The sequence below is a fragment of the Anopheles arabiensis genome, chromosome 3, assembly GCF_016920715.1.
Source record: "Anopheles arabiensis isolate DONGOLA chromosome 3, AaraD3, whole genome shotgun sequence".
Classification (NCBI taxonomy): domain Eukaryota; kingdom Metazoa; phylum Arthropoda; class Insecta; order Diptera; family Culicidae; genus Anopheles; species Anopheles arabiensis.
The window spans coordinates 66,055,119-66,077,080 of record NC_053518.1 but is presented as its reverse complement, the minus strand read 5'-3'; the positions used below and the strand labels follow the sequence as shown (position 1 = coordinate 66,077,080).

The window sequence follows — 21,962 nt, the reverse complement described above, 5'->3', positions numbered from 1 at the left end:
AGCTTTGTGTTGTCAAGAAGTTAGTGAAAAGTAGAGCGTTATTTTTTTGCCCAAATTAATTGTGCCATATTGCATATTTGTGGTTCATCGTGTACCCCCGCCGCCAATGGGAGCTAATGTACGTATCGAAACCGGGGGCAATGTGGACATGTTAAGTTTTTTTTAATAGCCGAAAACAGAGCGTTAAACACACATTCAGCCCTTTTACTTTTTCAATACAACTAGCTAAAATTTCAGCCTGTCAGTGGAACAGTATGCATAATCCGTTTTATATCCATGTGTCAGTTACGGTCCGCCATATTGGATTTCAGCAATTTTGTACGAACAAAGATGCATTCTAAAATGTGTTTGTTTTCTTTTTTTCTTTTTGAAATGAGCTTTTGAAATCCAAACCACTTGAAAATCGATCAAAACAATTTAAACATTTCTTCACAGAATAATTATCCTTCAGCAAAACAAAAATCTATCCTTCATGAGCTAGCCTGATCGTGCCCGCGATGATTCGGCGTTTGTTTACATAATTTTCAGCCTGAGATAATCTAGACTGAAATGCTGAGGTTAGTTTTGCGTGAGGATTTTTATGGAGTGTTGACATGATTTCAGCTCCTATTGCTGGTTTTTTCGACGATAAAGTATGCGTTTAATACCGCAAAATTTTACTAGCCGAATAAAAGTTTATTTAAAATTTACTTAAAATATCGTACCGAAAAAGAGGCGTTCGTACCCGATCCTGATCTATTCATATTATCTGTTATAATGCGCCCTCTGCTGAACTCATACTATACGACGACGAGAGCTTGCCCGCCAACACAGGTTTTCGAGACTTTATTAATTAACGCGCAGCCGGATAGTCAATCCTTGCAACGGAGGGACGGTTCATTTCAGGCTTGAACCCATGACGGGCATGTTATTGAGTCGTTCGAGTTGACGACTGTACCACGGGACCGCCAGGGACGACCAAAACTAGGGTCATCAAATTGTTTTGACACACATCCTTTTTTATTTAAACTTTTGCGGTATACACATTTAAACGTCTATGTTTCATTCAAAAATTTCATCAAAAAAATTCCAAAAATTCTATCGTTCCGCTTTGTATGCGAAAAAATACGCTACGTATTGAGCGGAATTTATAGAATATCATAAAAATGCCATAAATCAAGGCTGGTGTTTTTGAAAAACGTTATGTAAAAGCAAGTTGGTTAAAGTTTTGGTTCTTTTTCAATGTTTTAGGTGATAAAAAATCATTTATTAATTATTTTAAAAAAATGGTTTGTCTACACTTTATACTAAAATCAATGGGAATCGACTTCGTGTAGGGGTAGCTATGAAAGAAATAGTTATACTGTCAGTTTAACGCGAGCGCCTATAGATTTTTTTCGATCGAAAAATGGTGCTGAGGCTGTTAGTCTCGTATCACAATCCGCTTAAGTCCGATGGGTGGACAATTTAACGCTTATTTTGATTTTTTTGAGTTTAGTATGACTCTACAAAGCTTTAAGATCAAGGCTTAAAATATGCAAAACATTGACAGAACACAAAATTAACTTTTTATATCTTTGGCTACACAACGATCAAGTTGAATGAAGTTTCAGGGCCATAAACTATATTATAACATAAATAAAGTATGCAATTGCAATCAAAATTTAACACTTGACAATACCAGGGCTTGCCCTTGCAATAGACAATTACAATTAATCAATTACATTCGCATCGTTAGGAACAATTTTGACTTTAACTATATTTTCCAATTAACCCTCAACGAAATGTATTATTATTAACAGAATGGAAATTCACTTCAAATTACTGAGCTACTTCACGAACATTATAAATAAATGTTGCAACTTTGGAAGCAAATTCTGGATGATTTTACATTTTTACTTGTCACATTTGATTATTTCAAAATAAATAGCATTACTTTTGTGATAGATTTTAACTTGAAGTAATGCGTATATTAAATGGTGCCGAAAGTATCCCTTACGCCCCGTGCTCCCTTAAAGCAGATTCCCCTATCTCCCTTTTGTTACTTATCACACAAATTTCCATCACGTTTTTCCAACCGTTTCGTGCATGTGTATGTGTGCCTGTGAGAGTATGTGTGTGATTTTTTCTTTTGCTATCAATTATCACCCACATACACACACACGATCGTCAGCAACAACAACAACAACCACCGTTTTCTCCACCCATTTCGCTCAACACGGTTTTATTAGTGTGGGCACATTTTCTTCGTCAAAACCATCCACTAATTAGATACTAGCTAGCGGCAGCAGTCGATCACGTTTTAGGGCACAAAACACGCTAGTCGACAAACTAAACTTTATTAGGTGCACAGCAAGAGCGAGAGCAAGAAAAGGCACAGAAGGAAAATTGGCAAGCAAACACAACGGCCGACAAAGAGACCGTTGTACGACTTCTTCTTGCACAAACACACACGTTTGAATCGGAAAAATGCCCCCACGAAGACGTCGTGCTTCGAAACCACAAGCAACATTTGGCGGAAATACAAATCATCGATCGAGCGGGTTTGGAAGGCAGCAAAAGAAAAGTATTGTGCAAGGGCGCAAATCGTGCGATAAGGGAGCGCTTATATCACTAAAATTAATATGACACTATCAGTTTGGCTGCGTGATTGAACGGGGCTCGCCGAAAGAGTGAGAGAGAAGGAAGTGCACCCAGAATTGATCGATCGATTGAGAGAGTCCCAAACAGAGCGCTCGATGATCGATCTATGTACAGCTCGGTTCCAAATAGCGATAGCGAAAACGGTTCTATCTACCATTTCCTTTATCTGCTTTAATTGATAAAAACATTTAAAATATAAAAGAGAACACAAACAGAAAAAAAACCACATCCCAACCACCAACATATGGCCATTTTATGCATGCAAATCGGTATGCTGTTCCCTCCGCCACCACACTGATACTCTGTTACCGCTTTCGTTAGCTTAGTTTGTGTTTCAATTGGATTTTCTTTCGACCGTTTTCCCCCGCTGCACCGTTCCATTGGCATGAGAGTGAGAGCAAAAATCCAATTTTGCCGTGTGTTCCACACACACACACACACACACACACACACACACACACACACACACAACACAAAGGCTTACCGATTTGCCTCGATATGGTCGTGGCTCTTTTTTTTGTGCCTTCGATTTCCAATTGCTACCTATACAGTTCGACGTGATACCCGGAAAAAAGGTTTCCCCACGAAGCCACACGGTGTGGTATGGAAAATGAATGGAAAATACTAACACACTATCACAGAATAGGAAGCATACAGGGGAACGCGGGGTAAAATGGTCAACTGCATTTTTGACAAACTTACACATTTAAAATGGCTTCTAATGATCGAAAAACATCAAAAGCCATGTTTGATGCTCACCATGCACTTTTGATGACCTAAGATTTAGAAATATATGAAACAATTAGGAAATAATTTAATTAGTCAAAAGGGTGTTATTTTGGCCGTTTTAAGTAAGAATTTAACAAGTCATTAGAGGGAAAAAAGTTGTATCCCGGCACATAACATTCATCTATGATTTACGTGAAAAAAGTAATCATTTTAATCTAATGTGAAGATTTTAATTTAATCGGCCAGTCTTGTGGTACATTCGTCAACTCGTTCGACTGAACAACATGCCCGTCTTGGGTTCAAGCCCCAAATGGACCGTTCCGCCATACGTAGAACTGACTATCCTGCTATGGGGGAAAATCAATTAGTCACTAAAAGCCAAGCCCCACAAGTGGTACAGGCAGGCCTTGACCGACAACGGTTGTTGAGCCAAAAAAAAAGATTTAAATGTTAATGTTTGTTTCACTAGCGGCAAAATGGTCGGTATGTTTTGACAAGAGCAACATGATGAGGCTGTGGTGTTAGCGAAGGTCACTAGCTTTACATAAATAAAACTGTGATGTATCTATACTATATCGACAAGAATCAGTACAATTTTTTCAAGGATGTTATAAGAGACCAGGTGGTGGAATAACCCTTCTGACAGTTAGCCATTGGAGAACCCGCGTGCCAGTTTTCTCAAGTTATAATACGCAATTATTGAAACTACGTTCACCTTACATTTAACTTAAACTGAAGCATCATTATAAAATGGTTTTTCTCATTCGAATTAACCGTTTGTTTTGTTAAATATGTCAAAAATACAAAAAATCTTTTATACGTATTTTGAAAAACAATCGGATTTGACATAGCGATTCTTGCTGGATCGAGAACCCGCACGTCAAGAGGCGATTTGTCAAATTGCTCTGTATTCCACCACTTGGTATTTTATAACATCCTTGAATTTTATCCATCAATTAAAAATAATTTCCAATTTTTTAAAAGTTTTAAATCCCCAACAAGACAGAAATAACCCAATTTTTAATCAAAAATCATTATTAATTAACATTTGTTATTAAGGCGTCTACTTCTGATTGTTTTCCACGAATAAGATGTGCAAGCATCGATTGCCGTAAAAAAAATTACAGTGTAAAGTGGTTCACCCAATGAGAGATACAGAGCAAAATGCTTCACAGTGCCATTTTGCTCCGCTTTCCCCTGCACATAGAAAGACACATACTTATACGCGTGTTTGGCTGAGCTTTTCCAACGCGTCTAATACGTGCTGCGGGTCGGTCTAGCGATTTCTATTTTGCCTAACAAAACCCATTTTCACGCTGTTGGGAGTGTTGGTGTTAGTTTCTGTTCTCGTTATATGATTTTTTTTTCGTATCTCTTTCTGCTTCTTCTTCTTCTAAACCTTTTCCATGCTTGCAAGGTCTGGCTGTTGATCATTTTCCACCACACACTTTGCCCATATTTGGGTGTGAACGGAACGCATTTGCTGCTTACGATGCAAATTGCACATGTAATGCACCTGCGACGGAATTTCCATTTTCCATCTGCAATTGTGTAATGTGCAAGGCACGCAAAATAGTATCAACCGGTAGAATGAGAAGACAATTCACTCGCATTCGTTCCATGTCCAAACATATAAATAAACCATATGACAGGGGACACCACCACACGCAATTGACGTCACTTTTTTATCGCCTATCATGCTCGCTGCAATATAAAACAATTCACTTTTAGCTATGCTTGCCCCTTTGATGCGCCACACTTTGTTTTCACATCCGTTCTGCCCTCTTCCTGCACGGCATCATGTGGCACATTCCTCGGCAACGAAGAATGGATCTGATTAGGAAAATCGATAGCTTTGTGGTAAGCACAAACACGACTAGAAGATTCGACGCCGAGGACGATAATGTTTACACTATCTCGTCTTTCTCTCGGGCACCTCGGGCTGGCAGGCAGCAGCGGCCAAAGGAAACCGTTTCCACCTCGGCAAAGCATGGCGTTCTCCTCAGGAGCTGAGAGCTAATGTTCCCAAGTGGCCCATGCTTCGCTGGCTTCGTGGTATCACCACATACACGCACCCCCAAGAGCGCTTGCCACGCCACTCCTGGGCCAAGCCAAAGGTCAAGTATGAGCGGTAAAAATAGCGACCAGAATAGACACTAGAAATGCTACACTTCCGTGCTGAAGATGAATGTCCTTCGTTCTTAAAAGCGCTCGAAGGAATGGTAGGGACGGTGAACGATACCTTTTTGTTCCTGCTGGATATGGGAATGGATGGGAAAATAGAACACAAATCTATTTGAAAACAATATCCCTCTTCAATGCCAACCCGTACTGACCTATTTACAATATGTTCCCTATATTTATCCTAATTTGTTTGGTAATGTTTATTCTACTATCACAGACAATTACAGGCTGTACGGTGTCATTATCGTGACATATCTATGCTACCTCATTTTCATACCTTGATCAGCGTTTAGAATTAGAACGAGCTTTTGTAACGTTCCATCAAATGATATTTTTAGATTAATTTGTGTGTTTTCTTCAACTAAATTATGCATTAATTCAGCTACCCTTCGGGCACACGTAAGCGCGCTCCTACTAACAGGACAGATCCTTTGCCAACGGGCAGGCATTAAATATTGAAAAATAATTGCGCCAACACCGGAAAAAAGCAGCTTCAAATTAACCGCCTAATTAACTGCCCCACCAACGTGGTCACGCACATACGTGCACATCCCTGGAGACCCTTTGTCAACCCTTCGCGCATGGTTTGTCCATTTTGTATCTTTGCTAAATAAAGTACCGTTCCAAACCTACAAAAGAGCTGACAGGGAAAATATTAAAGAAAAGTTAAACGATTGGCCACCACTTACCCCATAAACCAGTCCACCGTGTCGCGCAGATACTCTGGGAGTCGCTCCAGTTTGACGGCTTTTCACGGGCGGGGACCGCGCGCGGCTGCAGCGACGAAACCGATTCGGTGGCGTGTGGCCCACACTGCGCGTTCACTAGCGCGTTCTTCTCGAGCTTTACTCCCGGCAAACCGTTCGCCCGGGGTTTTGATTAGGGCAATCCTTTTCTTTTAGTCACGTGTAAGTCGTGCCTTACACTTTGGTGAGGAAGAGCAGCAGCTTGACCTAAGCAGGGATGAATCCTTTTCGTTTGGGTGAGTTTCACAAGATTACGCTAGCGAGGAGGTCGTCCACTCTTAGTTAAAATTCCGTTTTTTGCCTAACTTTTTCCGACACTTTTCACACACTTTTGCACGGCGGAGCTCTCGCAAAGAGGAGCGCTTTTTGCACACATAACACACACACACACGCACTAAACGAACACCAAACACTTTGTTAACCAAACAACTAAAAACACCAATCGTAGTGACAGCTGCTGCTGCTGCTCCTACTCGCGACTCACTCTGCTTGCTGTTCTGCTCGCACGGCACGGTGAATTTTCCGCTTTGCTTTTATGTAACAACCACACGCTCGGAGGGTGCAAAAGGGGAACTGCTGCTCACGCGCTCACCTCATATCTCACAACGGTGATTTTCACTGGCCCGCTTGGTTTTTGTGCTTTACACACATACAACTGATTTTCCTGCTGGAATCAATCGCTCGGGGGCCGACTATAGAGGATTAACCATTGCACCTTGTCACCGCCGTCTGCTTAACGCATCTTTCGCACTGCTCTCTTGGCTGGGAATGCTCGGGCGAGCAAGTAGTGGTCTAAAAGTATAAAAATAAAAGTTATGAAATAACAGAGGAACAGCAGCTTGGGGACGAGAGTTGTCCATCCGGGAGGACCCGGTGATAAAATTAGGAACCAAACAGCAAGTGGACAAGGATCAGCTGGTGTCAGTGCGGAGTGAGCGTGTGTGACGTTTTTTCTTCGTCCAACTCGTAGGGGTCACCCCTTAGCGGTCGTGGAAATTAACGCTACAACACCACCTTTCGGTAAGGGAAATGCAGGTGTCATTGCGGAACACACCACACACACACACAAACTATCGTTAACTGGGATGACTGGGAGGAAAAATAGAACCCCAAAAAAAAGTCTCATATGTGTATGGGAGAGAGTAAGAGAGGAATAGTGATGATGGTTCGATAATAGAGATGTAGCAGTGAGCAGAGCAGTGCCAGGAGAACTCTATTTTGCTGCCACTACACCTCCTCCACCACTGCTCGACCTACTTCGAGTGGGGTTTTTTCCTACATGGGGGGGTTTGTTTGTTTGACACGCAACTGTAAGTGAAATTAGAATATTTCCTATTTGCGCAATACTAAACGGGCTGTAACTGTTAGTTCCTCAGTTTAAAACCTCATAATCTTAAATGGGATTGGATTAACACACAACAATTAACGCAGCAAGTACTGTGCTGATTACGACGTAGACAACAAAGAATCTACGCTCGTGGCCCGTGGTTGCCTGGGGGATAGGAAAGTGATACCAGGTCAATGTTTGACTCTCCGCGATTCGACCACAGCTACTACGCACTTGCTGGGTCATGTCTTCGCGTCTTCGCACCTTATATTAATCCTACCAAAACGTCCCTAAACACGTCTCAGAATCCTTATAAACCATTATTTTCCTCAAACAGCACACACACTCTAACTACCCTTTCGAGAACCTCTCAACCAATCGGTGCACCACAGCGGCCAACGGTGATGGAACTTACACAACACAACAAAATTTTCACTCTCGCTGCAAAGGAAAACCGTCTGTCACAGTCACAGGACCGACAACCAACCACCGGAGTGATACGGAGAACATACCGTCAGCGTAATCGCAATAACCAACAAAAAAAAAGACTATTCCTCTATCTCCTCTGTACTGTACACGGTGTGTGGCTTATGCTCTCGGTAGCATATTTGAAGGAAAATCTTTCTCATTTCCCAACCCACTGTATCTCTTTCTCTCGCTTCTGCTCTCTGTGTTGTTCGGAAAACATTATAATGTTTTGCTGCTCAGGAAGGAACCACCGTTGTTGGACAGAGAAGAAGCTCCGTTGCTGAATATTTCGCTCCTTTGGTACACAATTTTGAGTCTGTGTGTGTTTGCTGTATTTTCTCTTGTTTTGGAAAATCGGATGACTTTTCCGAAACGACGTTTGACAGATCTCGCTCACATTCTCTATTTCTCTCTTGTTCACACACACACACACACAGTAGGCGAAGATGAGAAAAACTGACCTTCTCCAAAAAAGATCTTTAACTTTGCCGCACACTGAATCAACTGGGGCTTTTCTACAAATGAGGCAAAAAAGATAGGTTTTAGTGTGATTTTTGAAAATATAATACAGTATAATATACTACTATAAAATAGTGATGGGAAAAATGAATTTTTCGTCGGAATCGATTTCGGCTAGGTCCGAAGTTTTCTGGAATCGATTCCGAAAAGTAGGTCCGGAATCAGTTTCCGGAATCGACTCCGGAATTTTATTAGTCTCCGCAATTGGTTCCGGATTCGGATCCGAAATCGGCTCCAGATTCGTAAATGGCTCCGAAATCAGTTTCGGCTACGAAACGGAATCGGTTTTGGCATCTATAAGAATAGCCGTTAAGGTCCATGCTACGTATTGATAGCCGCAAACCAAAAAAAAACTTGTAAATGATTCATTCTCATGGAGATTATCAGTGTGAAACTTCTGAAACATCTTATTTCAATTCAAGAACTGATTCTCATTCCGGAGCTAATCCCATTTCTGGAGTCAGGATTCCGTTACCGGAGCAAATTGCGATTCCCAGGTCGAATCTGATTCTGGATCCGATTCCGGAATAAATTCCAGAGCCGACTTCGGTATCGTTTGTGGAATCAGCTCCGGAATCGATTCCGGAGCCGACTCCAAAATCAGCTCCAGAATGGATTCCGGAATCGACTCAGGAATCGACTCCGAAACCGGAATCGGCCCGGGAATCGACTCCGGAATCGACTTCGAAATCGGAATCGATTTTAGCATCGGAGTCGGCTCCAAAATTGATTCCGAACACGGAATCGGAATCAGGTAGGTCCCGCGAGCTCCCACCACTACTATATACTGTTTATTAACACAAACCAACTTCCTTTCCGCATTTCAGCATTTCAATTTTATACTTCTTCATGTATGTGGTTCGCAGATTGGAGTTTTTTTTCTTTGTTCAATAACTGTTAAATGACGATCAAGCGTCAAACTACCCCAAAAGCATAAAAAACATAGCTATTTTCCATTTTTCCAGCATGGAAAGCACCAAACAGCACCGTTTTCTGTTTAAAAAAATCAAACTTTTCGTACCGTTCATGTGCTTGTGTGAATTCTGTCACTTTTCCGGCCACCATCGACTACCCATCTCGCTCGCTCGCACCTCACCAAACGTCAAACGTCTGGTCTGTCTAACCTCACTTTCGCTCCCCTTGCTTCTCTTGCTTCTCCTTTGCTTGCATTATCAACATCAACTAATAACAAGAGCTAATCTGTCACAATATCGCTGCATCTCGCTTGCCTCTCCGACTCGCATTCAGGGTGCCATCTCTTTCTGGCACACACACAAAACCATACACACACGCAGTTTCTTCGCGAAAAAAGTAAGAACCCGGAACACAAGCGCACTTTGATCGGTGGATCGGAGGGCAAAGAAAGTGAGCAAAGATTTAATGAGAATGGCGAAATAATATGCTTGCATCCCTCTCTGTCTTTCGTTCACCCCTTTCCGGGTTGAAAACTTACCTGTATGGATAGACGACTTTTGGGTTAAAAAGAACTAGTTTTCTAGCTGATAGAAGACGTTCACACTGCACACGGAACAAGGGAAAAACTGATCAATGCAAAGCTTAAAGGCTCTACCTTTCCTGTTTTCTGAAGGAACGGACCCAACTTCGCGTTACGTCTTGATCGCAATCACCTTGAGCTGCTGTTGCTGCTGCTGCTTTGGCGGAAGCAACAACAGTCGATCCTCGCAATCAATCAGTGAAAAAGGCAAGCGCCAAGCAGGGACGGCCGCCAGCAAATTTGCTCGATTGTATAAACTACACAAACACACACACACACACACGGGCACACAGAAACGCGCACACACACACACGATGGGGCGATATGGAGGAAGAGATTGCACTAGCGCTTTTCTCTCGTTCTCTCTTCCCCGCTCCCTGGTTCTTCGCGTGGGGGGTTTTGCAAACCAGAACCTTCTCTTCCTCTTCCTTCTTTCCTCCGACGGTTAATCAAACCGAGCTAGAGGGAAGCTGTGATTTGCCACACCGAGTAGTGCACTACCTATGGTGAGCTTTGATTTATTTTGTTTTGCACTCGCTGCAGCGGACGGTCGTTTTCCGCATTATACAGGCTTTTCCCAACACAATTGCACGAGTCCGATCCACGCACAGTGTCCAACAAATCACAGAACGTTCGCGGCGAGAAATGGCCACCCTTTCACTGCTTTCGCTTGTGCCGCAATGTACACACGCAAATATGCTGCGACTGTTACATGCGGGTTATGTGTTCACATCACACACACACACCCAAAGGCCACGGGCGTGCAAAATTTCCACTGTTTTTCCGCTGGGACTATTTTCCGTGCCGCCGAACAGGACTCATCTTTTCACGAACGATACTAAACTTGATTATGCTGGGCTGTGTGTGAGAGTGTGTATGTGTGCGAGGGGTTGAGCGGGGAAGAGAGAGCGATCGGGGGTTTTGAAGAGCGAGCAGGCGAACAACAACAACAAGGTAACAGTGGTCGTGCCGCATTGGTCATCGTTTGTGGACAGTTGCGAATGACATTTCCCTACGATTCATTCAAAAAAGGAAAATTTTAATTTTTGAACCAAAGAAAGAGTAATAAAGTGTTTATCATCTCGTATTTTCTTTTATTTTTAGTTTTGATTGTATTTTTTGGGTGCTTTCAGGACTATCTGTTCGAGAAAAATAAGCAATTGTGCGTGTGGTAATACCACTGTTCTCGTGCAAAGCAAACGTTTGAAATAACCGTTGACAGCCGTTGAATTCGTTGAATTTTGTGCAAAGAACACGGAACAGACGGAACATTCGATGCATCCTTTGTTGCTTGTAGTGATGGGTAAAGAAGGCCCCGATCCGACTCCGATAACTTCGGAACTGACTCCGGAATGTAGGTCTTCCCAGCATTATCCGGAATCGTTCGGAGTACAGTCTGTTCCCGAGTTACACGGTTCTTGACTTACGCGGATTCGGAGATACGCGGTTTTATAAATTTGACAGATTAAATGTCAAATCAATACAATTTGCTTCAAGTTCGGTAAAAATTGCATTTTCGTTAATAAATGGAAACCGCTTAAAAGCCAGAAATATTAGAATTTTCCGCACGAATCATATAAAAAAAAATAACAAAGTGTATAAAAGTACTACATCAAATAAAAAACTCCGAGAAATCAATAGTATTTTAGTAAAAAAAACATGAAATTCGACTTACGAGGATATTCGAGTTACGCGGATTCGTTGGGAACGTAGAAACCGCGTAACTCGGGAACAGACTGTAGTTGCTTTTGCCAAGAGTCCTTCAGAGTCATCCGGAATCACCCGGAGTCGACCGGAGTCATTCAGAATCGTCCAAATCGTCCGGAGTCGTCCGGAATCGGTTGGAGATGATTGTAGTGATGGGCGAAGCTGGCAAAAATCCGAAGTCGGCTTCGATTCGGCTTGGATAATCTTGGAACCGACTCCGAAAGGTAGGTACATCCAGCATTATCCGGAGTCGTTTGGAATCGTTCAGAATCAGCTGGAGTTGTTCGGAATCGTCCGGAGTCGTTCGGAGTCGTTGAGAGTTGGAGTTATCCGAAATCGACCGGAGTCCTTCGGAGCCGTTCGGAGTCGTTCGGAGTCGTTCAAAGTAGTCGAAGTCGTCCGGATTCGTCCGGAATCGGTTGATGTCGGAGTCGTCTGGAGTCGACCGGAGATGATTGTAGTGATGGGTAAAGCTGGCAAAAATCCTCAATCGGCAAAAAACCAACTCCGGTAATTTCGGAATCGACTCCGGAAGGTAGGTCCGCCCAACATTATCCGGTGTCGTTCGGAATCGTCCGAAATCGTCCGGAGTCGTTCGGAGACGGAGTCGTCTGGAATCGGAGCCGTCCGGAGTCGTCCGGAGTCGTTAAGCGTCGGCAAAGTATTCCGGAATCGGTTGCAGTCAGCCTTCGAAACAATAGCCTGTATATGAAGAGCTCACGCAAAGTGAAAGACAAAAAAACAACGAAATTCTGATCATTAACATATTGCACCGGACGGCTTCTGTTGACTCCGACCGACTCCGGACGAGTCAGGGCGACTCCGGACGACTAAAGACTATTTCATTTGTATTTACGACTCCGCGAGACTCCGGACGGAACTAGTGGTTCGGATTTTGCCGGAGTCGCAATCGAACTAACAATAGCCGGAGTCGGATCGGAGTCGTGAGTGTGCTCCAAAAAGCACATCACTATTTCTATCACTTGCACTTATCCGTAAGGAGCGATATCAACATGAACAAGTTAAGAACGAATTACCAACTCAATCAATTATCAATTCAGCAACGAACGAACAGCAGTACGTACAGCAAGTTCGGTTAGCAAATTTCAATATTTATTACACTTCAACAACAAACTGATTTTGTACCGACAATTTAAGTAAAGTTCTGTAAAACCTTAATTCTATTTCTTCAAGTAAGCGTTTTAGCGTGACAGGTGCATCCAGGTGTGGTGGTAAAAAACACACTTGGGGGAGGGCAAAAGAGAGCAAGGTCCTCATTTAAATAAGGGTTAGCATTTAGCACGTTCGAGAGCACTGTGTAATAGTAATGTGTGTACCTTACACTTATAAACAAAAGTCAATAATTAAAATAAAAAAGCATGTCTTTGTACAGCCGCCACCGTCCACGCTCGGAAGACAGTTTGCAATTTTGTGTCATTAAAACAAAAAACAAACAACCGATTCATTACATATTCTAAAGAAACAAAAAATAATAGATGATCCATTCTAGAGAGCTGCTTCTAATCAGTTCCAGTGGAACACGACGGCTCTTCGATCGTAAATGACGCATTCAACCCGTTCTACACTATTCGTTGGCCATTCTTGCCCGTAAAGTTTAATCGTTGTTTGCTTCGATCGTGCTTAAATGAGCAACTTCTTCGATGGTGCAACACACTCTGCCACATTGCCATCTTCCAACTGCTGCTCTTCTTCTCGTTTCATAACACAAATCTGCAATGCAGGACGTCGGCTGGACGGACGGCAGGGAGGATGCGCTTAGAAGATAATGGGACAGTTTTTAGCGGCCGGCTTCAGTCGCCTGGAGCCACCCCGCGTAGTATTGCCGATCGAGGTTGAATTGGCCACGCCGGGCGATCGTGCCAGCATGCTCGATGACCCAGCAGCAGCAGCAGCGGCAGGCGAGTGCAAGAAGCTCATCGGTTTCGGTGGCAGCATGGGGGCCAGCTGTGGCATTGGCTCAACGTTTTCCTCCCCCTCCATCAAGCTGGTATCGGACGGCAGCGGTTTGATAGGTTCCACCATCCGTTGCTGGTGCAGACGTGTGATGCGACGCGTTCTTTGCCTTTCCGGCACCACCGATGACCGGTTGGGGACATTATTATCGAAGAAGTTCTAGTTCGAAGAAGGGAGAGATGGCAAAAAAAGGCAAATGATGGCAAAACGTTAGATCTTACTGTGTTTTTTCGCTCTTCTTGCCAAAAAAAAAGGTAAATCTAAAAACTCAAAAAATATCGGATTTTGTAAAATTCGATCGCTCTACTTCGCAGCCGAAGTTGTTGGAAAGTGAATTCGATAGCATTTAATTACATTTATTCCATCAACACTTAACTATTTACACAGAAAAATACACAAAAATACACCACGTGTAACCGTTACTGAGTTCAACGTACCTCAATCTTCTCGTAACAAACCGACTCCTGCAGGATTGTGCCCTCCGCCGAGCTGATGATCACGGACGGGATCTTCGCGACCGAAGCGCTACGCCGTTTGCCCTGTGACTTCCGACGTGATCGCTGGAAAGAGAAAAAATCGAGCATCAAACATAAAGAAACAATTTAAATCAAATTTCCACACTATAACGACCTTCTTTTCACCGCCGCCTACTCACCCGCTTCTGTGCAACCGAACCGCCCGCCTTGCTATCGTACACCTTGATGACCGGCACCTTCCCGGGAGCAACCTTCGCGAGGCTAAGCTTCGCCGCCTCGGTTCGATTCACGCCCGCAGCCGGACTGTTTAGCTCCCGCAGCAGCGAGCGTTTCGCGTGCACCTTGCTGTTGGTCGGTGTGGCCAGCTTGCGCTTCAGCCAGGGCCCTGATTTTGTGGCCGAGGCCGTCACCAACGGTGTCAGCGATGCTTTTATCGCCGAACCACCGCCGGTCACTAGCCGCGACCGATTGCTGCTCATGATGGAGGAGCATTTAACCATCGAATCGCCGACCCGGTTCGGGGTGCGCCCGACCGTCGACACACCCAGCACGCCGTTCGCCTTCTTCCGTGCGCTCGATATTTGATGTTTGCTCTCCTCCCGCTGCTTCCACTGCTGCTCGATCAGCTCCTGCACCGGCGTACCGTACACGGTGAACTTACGCCCATGCTCCTCCTCGTACTGCCTGCACACCTCCAGCAGCTTGGCCTCAATTTTCGGCAGCTGGCTGCTGATGCGTCGCCGCTCCTTTTCCTCCTCCAGCAGCTTGCCGCCCCGGTTGTTGTAGCGCGTCGGGTCGTTCGATTTGTTCTCGAGCGCCTGCATCCGGTCCCACATCTCCTGCCGCTGTAGCACCATCTGGAAGATCTGCTCATTCTCGCCGTAAAACTGCTTCAAACTGTCCAGCTCGAGCTCGTGCAGCTTCAGCATGTCCTCGTTGTAGTCCTGCCAGTGGAACGTGGTGAACCGGGCACGCTCGTCCTCCGACTTCATGCACCGGTCCCACCATTCGACGATTTCGAGCCGGGTGCGCTCCACGAACGATTTCATGTTTTCCCGCCGCAACGTTTCGCACCGGTCGTGCTCGGCGAACAGCTTGTCGAAGGTGGTCTGCGTGTAGGAGGTTAGCTTTTCGAACTTCTTCACGATGGCCGGATCGGTTTCCAGACACTGCCACAGCCGCTCCAGCTTTCGGCGCGTATCGTCGATGTGCTGCTTCAAGCTTTCGTACTGCGCTGCAATCTCCTCGTGCAGCATGCGCAGCCCGTGCATGTTTTCGCGCGTCGGTGGAAACTTGCGCGCGTTCAGCAGCCGCTCTTGCTCCTCCGTGATGGGGATCATTTCCAGGCAGCTCATCAACTTCTTTGTTTCTCGCCGCAGATTACCAATGTCCTCCTGGCGCTGCATCTTTTCCGCTATCAGATGGTCCAGGTAGGAGCGGAACTCGACCAGTTCGCGCTCCGTTGGCAGTGGGTCCTTCGACAGTGTCTGCGGTTCTTCGCTGAGCTCTAGATGGGGGGAGGAGGGAAAAGAGGCAATTAAACACAAAATTGGACACACACAAAAAAAAATCCTCTACCTTCACACAGTGTTTCCATCTCGAGCAAATACTCATCAATTATTTCATGCCGCTGGCTGAGCTTTTGCCGCATCTGTTCGAGGCTCGCGTCCAGTGCGGCACGCTGGTCGAACAGCGGGCGGGATTCGATCCCCGCCGGCAAACCCTGCTGCTGTTCGCCCAACAAGCGCTGCAAATTCAGCGCCTCCTGCCTCAGCTCGGCTATTTCTTCCACGAAGCGCTCCCGGCGCTGGTTGCTCTCTTGATACACCTCCTCGAAGAACGCCGTCATGTGGTCCGGCAGCCGCTCGGCATAGGCCAAACACAAGTTCGTATCAAACATTTCGTCCCACAGATCGCGCATACGATTGAACCCAGCTGTACAGATGGTCTGCATCTGGCGGTGTATCGTTAGGCTGCAAAAAAAGGAAAGAATCGTCATGTTCGTGGTAAAATGGCATCGGTGGAGGTTCGATGACACTCCAAATTTGCTACTTACAATGGATCGTCATCCATGGCGGTTGAGGATGACTCCATCTTGTTTGGCTTTGCTTTTATCGCGGTTCTCCTCAAACACTGACACGAAAAACACTGCTTTCGAGCAATAAAACACCCAGAAATATGTTCACTTCACGAAAAACACGCGCTAATCGATTTAAAACAGCAAATTATCGCACAAAACCCACGGCACCAAGCGAACGATACGTAGACGATGCACACTCACACACCCCAGGTCAGCGACGGGTACTGAAAAAGTTCGTTACGCCAAACGTCTACCTGAGGGACGTTTAAACTTGCGGCTTGCAGGCTGATTTCAGTTCAGTGGCTGACAGCGGTTGACATTCGAGCACTTGGGTGCGTGTTCAAACTGCTCGAACCATGTTCGAAACGCGGTTTGCATCTGCAAATGTGTTAATTTGGCAATTTTCCAATAAAAATGGTACATTAAATTATTTTAAACTTTAAAAAAGCTTATTAGGGCTTATTATGTAGCTAAGAATAGCTTTATTCTGTTCGTAAATCGGCAAAACAGAATGACAACAAAGATGTCGAACTGCGTTCAAGAAGTACATAATAGCACTAAATACCATCAAAACTAACGTTGAAACTCCTTTTTCAAAAGCCAACCTACCAAAACATGAGCTTAAAAACCAAGAAAAACATTAGAAAACAGCATTCACTTTGCGGTCTCCCCCTTCCTTCTGTTTTTGACATTTGGTCACGTTCGAAAGTGCATGGGCATTTGAAGGGAAAGCGCATCCTCGCACTTCGGGAAATTTCGGTAACCCACCGCGAACTGTTCGGGGAACCGGGGGCCACGACTGTTTACGATTTGCGCCTACGAAACCGCACGAAATTGGTTGGCCACTTCACTATTGCGCGATCATGGCGAGTAAACTAGCAAAGCTGGAGTAAGTATTGCCCATCCATCGTCCCTCGATGTCGCCCAAATGTCGCCCCGCCGCTAACTTAACCTCCCATTTCCGCATGATTCCGCTCGGCGCTGCTCGGTGTCGGTGGTTCCACGGCTCCACACAACCAACAAACACCGTGGCCACACGGCACCACCCCTGCCCGCACCGCCAGGCAAGACACGATAACAAACTCCCTGGAGATCGTGCACCACAAGGTCCGGCTGCTGATGGAGGTGTGGAAGATGTTCTTCGACGAGATCTGCTACCTGGACTATCTGACCTCGCTCCCGTCCAGCATCGAACAGTTTCTGGGCGAGATCTACTGCCTCACGATGAACTTTTGCGTCCGCAAGACGCAGCGCATCCGGGAGCTGCAGACGAAAATGTTCGAGCTGCGGCGGGTGCTGAGCGTGGGCAGCGACGATCCGGACGATGACTGGGAGCGGGGCCACATGTCGCTCGATCGGAAGCTGACGCAGCTGCAGCAGCGCATCAACACGCTCACCCAGCAGCTGAACGAGCGCAAGCTGCTGATGGAGGAGTACACGCGCGAGGAAATCCAGCTGCTGAGCGGTATTACCTTAACCCCTGGGAGGCTGACATTGCTCGTGGAAAATGTCGTATTATTGTTGTTGTTTTCCCTTATTTCCCCCTAGATCTTGGCGAGGCCGCACCGCCCCACGAACCGCTGTGCGCCAATCCGGACACGGGCGTATTGCCGGACGCGCAAAAGATGGCCCAGTTTGCGGACTACCTGAGCCGGTTGCGCGCCGAGAAGGTGAAGCGCATCGTGACGCGTGACAAGCTGCAGTCGGAGATCCGCAAGAAAGCCCAGCTGCTCGACTGGGTGCCGCGCAAGGACCGCCACCGGCAACTGATCAACGAGCAGACGCTGATCCCGTCGCTTAGCAACCTGAACGAGCTGCAGCATCTTGACTTTGTGTTGTCGGGGCTGCTGGAGCGCAAGCAGCAGCAGGAACAGCAGCAGCAACATCAGCAAACGCAACAGAACGCAAAGCCGCTGCCAGCAAAGAAAGGCAAAAAGCAGCAACAGCACCAGCAGCAAGAAGGTCAGAAAATCGAACAGAACAAAGAGGAAAACCCACTGCCAGCTGATGGGAAGGAGCTGGACCAAGCACAACAGAAACAACAGCCACCGTTACCTTCCGCAACAGCGACGAATCATGCTACTGCATCGAACAGCGGTACACCGTCACCACCACCGCCACCACCATCACCCGCGTCGGAAGTTGACCTATCGGCAGCCGGCACCAGCACGACCACACCCGGCGGTACCACGGCCTCGAGCACGGCCAGCGCCCCTGCCGCCACCGGGCTGTTCGAGCAAACGATCGAAACGTACATGCGCGTCGAGGCGGTGTTGGGCCGACCGGCCGACCGGGACAAAATCATCGAAGAAATATTCAGCCGCTTCCGGGCGAGCATCAACGTGTGGTGGGAGCGGTGCCTGATCCTGCCGAATGAGCGGCAACAGTGCAAGGTGCTGTACACGGACCAGCTCGACGAGGACGCGTTCGTGGCGCACATCGAGCAGCAGAAGCTGCTCCAGAGCTACTACCACGAGAACGAGGCCATCTTTCGGCTGATCTACCAGTGGGCGGACCAGTGGAACCGGGCGGTGCAGCTGCAGCGCGAGCAAACGGCGGCCGAGGAGCTAGCGGTGGTGAACGAACGGCTGGCGGCGATCCGGAAGCAGCTGGAGAGCAAGTGCCGGGAGTTTGAGCAGCGGTGTCAGGTAAAGTTCACCATGTACGGGATGCCGGTCATGCAGGTGCTGCAGCGGTGCCAGGCGAAGGGCGAGAAGCTGAAGCTCCCGGACAGCTGCAAGGTGAAGCAGGCGCCAGCACCGCCACGCACCGCCACGACGAAAGCTGCCGCCAGTGCCGCCCGCCAGCAGCTATCGCCCGAGACGGCGGTGGAGCTTAGCACGATGCTGAAGGATTTGCTGTCGGAGCAGCAGCAGCAGCATCTGCTGGGAGGGCCGATCGGGTCGGACGAATCCAACCACGGTACGGATGAGTGGCAGCAGCAGCAGCAGCAGGCGGATGGCGATGACGCTGTAGTCGACGAAGATGAAGACGACGATGAGGATGAGGATGATGACGACGATGAGGAGGAGGAGGAGGAGGAGGACGATGATGACGAGGAGGAAGAGGAGGATGATGATGATGATGAAGAGGATGACGATGCCGATGGTAGCAGCAGCAGCAGTGACGATGGTGGCGAGGTGAACCAGAAGCGAGATGACGAGCTGCTGGAGGAAGCGTTCGCCTCGGCAACAGCGGCAGTCACGACCGTAAGTGTGTTTTGCGCCACCGTGCCCAATTCACTCCAATTTCACTCATTTCATCTTTTTGTTTGTTGTAGAAAACCCGTATGCATTCCGTAAACGGACACCCGGCAGCATCCTGAAGGCGCGGAGGCGCACGGTACTACTACTACTACTACCAGGCCAGTTTGAAGCGTACCAACCAACCATATTTACGCATAAAGAGCTAAAACCAGTTGAAAGGGTCCGGACCATCATCATCAGCATCATCATCATCCTCGATGCGGAATTGCGCATTCCGTTCGATTGGGGGGTTTTAGGATTTTAGTGAATTCACGGCGTGTGCGCGCGCGCGCGCCATCCTAGCAAGAGAGAAACCGAGTGCCTTTTTTGATCCATCTTAAGTTCCTCCGCTTTCCTTCAAACGTTGCATGATGTTGCACTGTAAGTGTAAGTAAGGGACCCCCCTCCGTTGAAGTTGATTATATCCCCCCCTTCTATGTATAGACTTGTTAGGCGCATTTTCCTCCCTTTGATACCTGGTGGCGTGTTCTACTAGTACGCAAAGTTATGCGCACTACTACTACTATTACTTTCTTTTCTGCTTTTTCTTTTGTTGTTGAATCACACAACACACTTGTATAGATATATAAGCCGCGCCGCGGATGGAATTTTATCGTTAGCCATCATCGTTAGCCACCACAACACTCTCCGTTGTCCTGCTGCTCCTCGGCTCCTCCTCCTCCTCCTCTTCTAACCCCGTTTCATCAGCTCCATGCGTTCATGTTTACAGCGTTTACTGCGAGCCGCTAACTCTAACACTCCCTCTGCGCGCCGCACTGCACGCAAACGCACGAACGCCGTTAACAATTTACCAAATAAAATAAAAACTTTAATGCTTTATAATGTTGCAGCCGAAAGTGATGAAAGTGTGTGTGTGTGTGTTTTTTTTTTCCTCGTTTGATAATAGAAAAGGACGAAACGAAAAGAAAGAACATAGTCCAGTGGTTTATGGTTTTTGAATATGAACCGTTGAATCACATTACTTTAAACTCTCTTTATTTTCATCAATGCCTTAACGCGTGTGGGGGAGAACTGTTTCACTTTTAGGTGAGAGTAGTGTGTGTTGTGTTTGTGGGCCCTAGCGAAACAATAGATAAAACTTGCGTACAATTTACGCGCCCTTTGGAGATGTCGCCGTGCAGCATATTGAACGGCGTTGCGCACGTGTGATCGATAGTGTCCAACGTGTAATTAAAACATGAACAAATTCTTCTAAATTTAATCTACTAAGAGGGATGTGTGTGTGTTAAATGAAGTTAACTGTTGCACACATGCAAAAAAACAATCTGTAATAACGCTTCATATTTAACGCGTTTTAACGGATATATTGCGGGAGCGGTCAAGTAAATACTGTCCAGATTTGGCAACCAAAAAACAAAGGCTTTATATTGGAACTTGGTTGACACCATACTGCTGCCCATTTGCTGTCCCTAGATAGTACTACTTCACTCTTTCTCTTTAGCCAGCAGATCTATATATTATGGCCACCTATCTCGTACCGTGATTCCGACCCTTAATATCGTGGCGTTTTGCTCATCTCTTTCATCCATCTTTCCCCGCTTTTGTTTTGGTTACAACTTTTACAAACCTTAGCACTTTTTACATACTTCCCAATCTAACTTCTTGTTTCTATGGGGGGAGTTTTTTACACGCTATTTTGTGTCACCACCCGTGTCTTATATGTATAAATCCGAATTTCCTTTCCCAGAACCCAGAACCTCTCACACTCTTTGCACATTCGCACTAATGAATCTCTATCACTCCTTATTACCAAAAAACAAAAAAGAAACTGACTATTTGTGTGAATGTGCTAATGGGTGTTTAAGGGGGCGCGTAGTTGCGGTAGTTTGGAAATGGGAAAGACTGCTGCTCAGGGGGCGCCTAACTATGTATTATACAATTTACCCGCTGCTTTATTTGCTACTACGGAAAACGTGTTGTCCAACATATCAATCTCAAGCGAAGCAACGCTCTTAAGGAAAGAAAGGTAATACGGTAATAGTAACCCTAGTAGTAGTAGTAATAACTAATAACACGAACAGTATTACACACACACAGAAAGAAAAACACAGGAAAAAACAGGTATTTAAATATATAGTTGGTTGGAAATAACACAAACGCATTCGTTCGCAATTGAAAAAATGCAGTACAAGAATGCGAAGTTAATGCACATGTTTTTTTTTTTGTTTTTTTGGAAGGTTTGTTCGTTTTTTCGTCGTTAAGCCCGGATTACAGTTCCAGTGAAATTGAACGTGAAATTTTGGGGTTTTCTGCTACACGTCGTCTTCTTCTTCTATTGGGAGTAACGTCCTACGTGGACATACCGGGTCTATACACAGAGTTTCGACACTTAATTTGAAGAAGCCGGATAAGTCAAAACCTTGCTACGG

At 46.0% G+C, this 21,962-nt stretch overlaps 3 protein-coding genes across 8 annotated transcripts in view; 1 reads left to right on the top strand and 2 right to left on the bottom strand.

Annotated features, from left to right (window-relative positions):
- Positions 1 to 10,968, bottom strand: part of LOC120904815 (MOB kinase activator-like 2) — a 110,330-nt gene extending 99,362 nt beyond the window's left edge. The window contains exons 1-3 of one of the 6 annotated variants that reach the window (XM_040315194.1): positions 10,049 to 10,968; positions 8,538 to 8,591; positions 6,225 to 7,073 (exon numbers count right to left, since the gene is read on the bottom strand). Coding sequence is in view for 1 of the 6 variants with exons in the window: in XM_040315206.1 (XP_040171140.1) it covers positions 6,225 to 6,229 (5 nt within the window). In the remaining 5 variants the exon portion in view is untranslated. Of the gene's footprint in view, positions 1 to 6,224; positions 7,074 to 7,295; positions 7,315 to 7,963; positions 7,983 to 8,023; positions 8,156 to 8,537; positions 8,592 to 10,048 lie in introns of those variants that run through there. The other 5 variants (XM_040315191.1, XM_040315206.1, XM_040315199.1 and 2 more) reach the window with 5 other exon arrangements.
- A 1,920-nt stretch (positions 10,969 to 12,888) lies between these two features.
- On the bottom strand, positions 12,889 to 16,565 carry LOC120903648 (protein regulator of cytokinesis 1-like). The gene is made up of 5 exons (XM_040313202.1): positions 16,304 to 16,565; positions 15,826 to 16,220; positions 14,427 to 15,754; positions 14,209 to 14,331; positions 12,889 to 13,930 (listed from the first exon to the last, which is right to left on the bottom strand). Exons 1-5 carry the CDS (start codon positions 16,339 to 16,341, stop codon positions 13,574 to 13,576), a joined length of 2,241 nt encoding a protein of 746 aa, XP_040169136.1. The 5' UTR covers positions 16,342 to 16,565; the 3' UTR covers positions 12,889 to 13,573.
- A 455-nt stretch (positions 16,566 to 17,020) lies between these two features.
- On the top strand, positions 17,021 to 20,433 carry LOC120899769 (nucleoprotein TPR-like). Its single transcript, XM_040305978.1, has 4 exons — positions 17,021 to 17,216; positions 17,392 to 17,792; positions 17,876 to 19,536; positions 19,608 to 20,433. The coding sequence occupies exons 1-4, from the start codon at positions 17,191 to 17,193 to the stop codon at positions 19,650 to 19,652; spliced, it is 2,133 nt and encodes a 710-aa protein (XP_040161912.1). The 5' UTR covers positions 17,021 to 17,190; the 3' UTR covers positions 19,653 to 20,433.
- Positions 20,434 to 21,962: the final 1,529 nt, after the last annotated feature.

Bases quoted from the DNA above. Each gene is read 5' to 3' on its own strand.
- LOC120903648 (XM_040313202.1), bottom strand. From the start codon at position 16,341: ATGGAGTCATCCTCAACCGCCATGGATGACGATCCATT. The intron at 16,221-16,303 runs GTAAGTAGCAAA...CTTTTTTTGCAG, and splicing joins GCCATGGATGACGATCCATT to CCTAACGATACACCGCCAGA. The intron at 14,332-14,426 runs GTGAGTAGGCGG...TTCTCTTTCCAG, and splicing joins GTTCGGTTGCACAGAAGCGG to CGATCACGTCGGAAGTCACA.
- LOC120899769 (XM_040305978.1), top strand. From the start codon at position 17,191: ATGGCGAGTAAACTAGCAAAGCTGGA. The intron at 17,217-17,391 runs GTAAGTATTGCC...CCGCACCGCCAG, and splicing joins AGTAAACTAGCAAAGCTGGA to GCAAGACACGATAACAAACT. The intron at 17,793-17,875 runs GTATTACCTTAA...ATTTCCCCCTAG, and splicing joins GGAAATCCAGCTGCTGAGCG to ATCTTGGCGAGGCCGCACCG.